The following is a 4,170-nucleotide window of genomic DNA, read 5'->3' as shown; positions in this document are numbered from 1 at the left end:
TTAATACACAATTACCAAAACCCCATTGCGCTCACATGATAAAACTCAAACTAATTATTTCTATTTATATTAATATATGCTCCAATTTTTTTTCTTTCAACTACCAGTTGTGGAGCTTGAATGAATGCATTTTTTATCCAATAAAGAATAGTATATCAGATGATGAAGAGTCATACAATTAAGATAGATAAAAAATTAGAAATATTATAAAAAAGAATTAATAAAAAATATCTCAAAATTAATAAATTGGATAAAAATATATTCTTTAATTAAATATTATGACAAAATTTAATCAATGTAACTGACCTTAGTGAAATAAATCTTGATTGTTGTCATTGTATCTCCATTTAATATCTTGAATTTTAAAAAATAAATATATTGCATCACACTTGTATGATCGTATCTTAACGAACCAGGTTTTAGATACATGAATTCATTCATTTGAAAAATCATTTTAACAATTCTATTTTTATTTCATGTCTTACATTGTTTGAGGATTAAGATGGACAATAATTTAAATATATATTTATATTTCTCAAGTCATCGAGGTTTATATTTTAAAAGATAAAAGAGGAATAAGTTTTGGTACTCAAAGAGAACAATTTCATGTAAACATTCTAGTGAGTGAAGTTAAGACTCATTAGCACAAATTCTATAAATATCAAATGATTTATATTTAAATTTGTTATATTAATAGATTATAAAACAAAAATTAAAATATATATTTTATTAAAACATCAAATCTTGATCCAACGGTTGCTAAAATATTGATTCGTATATGTGGGCCTCATATATTTTTTCTTTATTTTATGTTCTCTATAAACTCCCCACATTACTCACCCCATTTCTCCTTATAATCAGAACTCACGATGGAGGCTAAGAGTACTATGGAGATGAACCAAAAATCACTTGAGAAAGTGTGGAAAAACGACATAGCTGAAGAAATAGAAGATGAAGAAAAGGAAGAGGATGACAGTGTTGAGAAAGATGAGAAAAAGAAAAGTGTTTGTGTGAGTGGGAGAAAAGGGTCAAATAGAGGAGGAAGATATTTTCCACCTACATGTCAAGCAGAAACTTGCGAGGCTGATTTAACTTTTGCAAAGAGGTATCATCGTCGCCATAAGGTTTGTGAGGTTCATTCCAAGGCACCTGCTGTGGTGGTTGCTGGACTCAGCCAGAGGTTTTGCCAGCAATGTAGCAGGTGTTCAATCTTCATCTCACACTTTCCTCTAAAGTTTTTTCTTTGAATTGTTTTTCTCATAATCACTTTTCTTTAGATTCCATTGTAGTGTAGATTGTTAACTTGGTTACGCTACTGTTCCCATATTTATTGGAATTTGCAAGGTTTTATAACACTGAAGAACATATTCTCTAAAATAAGAGAGTATTTGTGAATGGTACAACATACTAATACTATATTAAATAAAAACTATTAATCTTGACTTCACAATTTCAACTTCAACAACAATAAAATTATCGGTGTAATTTAAAATCATGATTCTCTTCCATGACATGTTTAAAATTTTGAAACTCAACAAATGTTTTGGAAGTAAGTTTAAATCTATGATCTTATATTTTGGGTCGCAAATATAATTGCAGTTGTAATGTTGTTGACGTGGTGGCTTCTACAACTTCATCCAAGTTATAATTTTATTTAAAATTATGATGATAATAGAAAGTAAATTGAACAATTTTTTATATTTATTATGTTATTTTTGTAAAACTCAATTTTCCTATGATATAATGAAAATTTTTAACTTAAACATATCTCATATGTGTATTTCAAATATCTTAATCAAAATTCACTCACAATGTGCGTCACAGTAAATATAATGATCGTTGATCGTAATTGTAACACCCACAATTGCAATTGCATCTGAAACCGCAATTTAAAAGGATACCTAAATCACATATTAAAAAATTGAACATTATTATTTTTTATCTTTTCAATATGTTAAACACCCCCCCTACCCCAAAAAGAAAATGTGCTATGCATTCACCTTAGAAATATGTGATGAGTGTCTACAGGTTCCATGAGCTTGCAGAGTTTGATGAAGCTAAAAGAAGTTGTCGTAGGCGCTTAGCAAGACACAACGAACGACGTCGTAAAAACTCTGCTGGAACTTATAATGAAGGAAGCAGTACTGGTCAGCAACATGATGTTGGTGACTGGACAAAAATTCATATGAGCATTACAGGGAGTTCTGGTCACGAGTATTTGAATTTCAGATGAATATTCATATTTTCAATTTGCTTAGTATCCCTTGTCATTGATTCCTTGCATGCCAAGGCATGTAATAGAGACTTTTTTATGTTATGAGAATGATAAAAATCTAAATTTTTACAAATCAAGAGACCGATGCAAAGTATTTCACCAATATCTAAGTATGTGTTGCAATGCAGAGAATTGGACAATTTCGTTATATATCCCTTTCCTTTTTTACCTATATATGTTTTTGTGTGCCTTAATAGATAGCTATAACTAATACGGTATTTATTTGTATTATTGCTTAATAGTAGTAGTTAGCTACCTATCTAATAGGAACTGACTGTGGATTATCCATCCCTAGTCTCAAGGAAGAACTCCCTTAATATTTGGAGTTTCAGTTTCACCCCTGTATTATAAATAGCCATCACTTTGGCAATTACAATACATAAAACAATCATCCCTTTTATGGTATCAGAGCAAATTAACTTAAAGTTTTTTTTCTCTCGATCCTTCATTCATGGCATCACCAGATTCTGATGTTGAAACTCCCCAAGGGACGCCCACTATGTCATCACCGGCTGACAAGTTAATTGTTTTGAATGTCGGATCTCAACTCTGCATCAAGCTTGATGGAGACAATTATCCTGCTTGGAGAATTCAGTTCATGGCTCTCTTAACAGGCTATGATCTCATGGGCTATGTTGATGGAAGTAAACCATGTCCATCAAAATTGTTGGAGAACAATACTACGACTGTTAATCCAGTCTTTACACATTGGGTTCGACAAGATCAACTCATTCTACATAGCATCATTTCCCTTGTGGTTGCAACAGTGGTCACACACTTAGGCACTATCAAAACCTCCAATCAAGCATGGGAGATTCTGAAAACCATGTATGTTGGCCGCTCTCGTGTGCGTGTAATGACACTCAAACAAAAAATTTCCAATTTCAAAAAAGGAAATCAATCTATGGCTAAATACCTTCAAGGAATTAAAGCCATCTCAGATGAATTATCTATCATAGATCACCCCCTTGATGAAACTGATCTTGTGATTCACACGCTCAATGGCTTGACCAATGAGTATCGTGAAATTTCTGCTGCACTTAGAAGTAGAGAGTCTCCAATTGTCTTTGCTGAATTACATGAAAAGCTTATGGACTTTGAAACCATCCATCATCGTGCAGCGCAAGAGGCAGCTGATATTGTTTCCACTGCTAATGTTGTCACAAGAAATAAAGTGGATCAATACAGGAACAACAACAACCGCAACTCCTCCCCTACTCAACGAACTGGTGAAAGCAAAATTGTATGTCAGTTTTGTGACAAGCCAGACCATGTCGCGAAGAACTGCTATCGAATTAAGGGCTTTCCGAAAAGGCGTGGCATTAAACCGACTGCAAACCTGGCTCAGAATCAGACTGCCACCCAGAGTCCCAGCTGGATAATGGATACAGGAGCATCTCATCATATTTCACAAGATCTGCAACAACTTACGTTAGCAAATTCATATCCTGGAGCAGATCAGGTCGTTGTCGGCGATGGAACAGGTTTGAAAATTACTCATACCGGTAACTCTATCATTCACACCCCTGTTAAACCCCTTTATCTCAAACAAGTCTTGTGTGTTCCTAAAATCCAGTCTAATTTATTATCTGTTTCAAAACTATGTCAATCTAATACTTGTTCTGTTGAATTTTTTCCAAACCATTTTGTTGTCAAGGACTTGAATTCGGGTCAGGCTCTACTCCAAGGTCCTCTTAAACAAAATCTATATCATTTACCCGCGGCTATCATTCCTTCACGTACACCTCATGCATTGCATACAAGCATCCATTCTGCATCTACATGGCATCATAAGTTAGGTCATCCTTCTTCCAAAATAATAAAGCATCTGATTGACGGTCATCATCTACCAATAAAGCTTCCAACATCTCATGAGTGTAGTTCATGTCATTGTG

General features: G+C 33.6%; 1 protein-coding gene across 1 annotated transcript; it reads left to right on the top strand.

Moving 5' to 3' along the window:
- The first annotated feature begins 863 nt into the window (after positions 1–863).
- LOC127083160 (squamosa promoter-binding protein 1) lies at positions 864–2,347 on the top strand. Its single transcript, XM_051023406.1, has 2 exons — positions 864–1,201; positions 2,029–2,347. Exons 1-2 carry the CDS (start codon positions 870–872, stop codon positions 2,231–2,233), a joined length of 537 nt encoding a protein of 178 aa, XP_050879363.1. The 5' UTR covers positions 864–869; the 3' UTR covers positions 2,234–2,347.
- Positions 2,348–4,170: the final 1,823 nt, after the last annotated feature.

Source organism: Lathyrus oleraceus, chromosome 5, assembly GCF_024323335.1.
Source record: "Lathyrus oleraceus cultivar Zhongwan6 chromosome 5, CAAS_Psat_ZW6_1.0, whole genome shotgun sequence".
Taxonomy (NCBI): domain Eukaryota; kingdom Viridiplantae; phylum Streptophyta; class Magnoliopsida; order Fabales; family Fabaceae; genus Lathyrus; species Lathyrus oleraceus.
The sequence above is the reverse complement of the archived record's forward strand: the minus strand, read 5'-3'. Positions and strand labels throughout refer to the sequence as shown.

What these genes read in the sequence shown, in the direction of transcription:
- LOC127083160 (XM_051023406.1), top strand. Translation starts at nt 870, where the DNA reads ATGGAGGCTAAGAGTACTATGGAGATGAACCAAAAATCACTTGAGAAA. An exon ending in TTTTGCCAGCAATGTAGCAG is followed by an intron (nt 1,202 to 2,028) that starts GTGTTCAATCTT and finishes GAGTGTCTACAG; the next exon opens with GTTCCATGAGCTTGCAGAGT.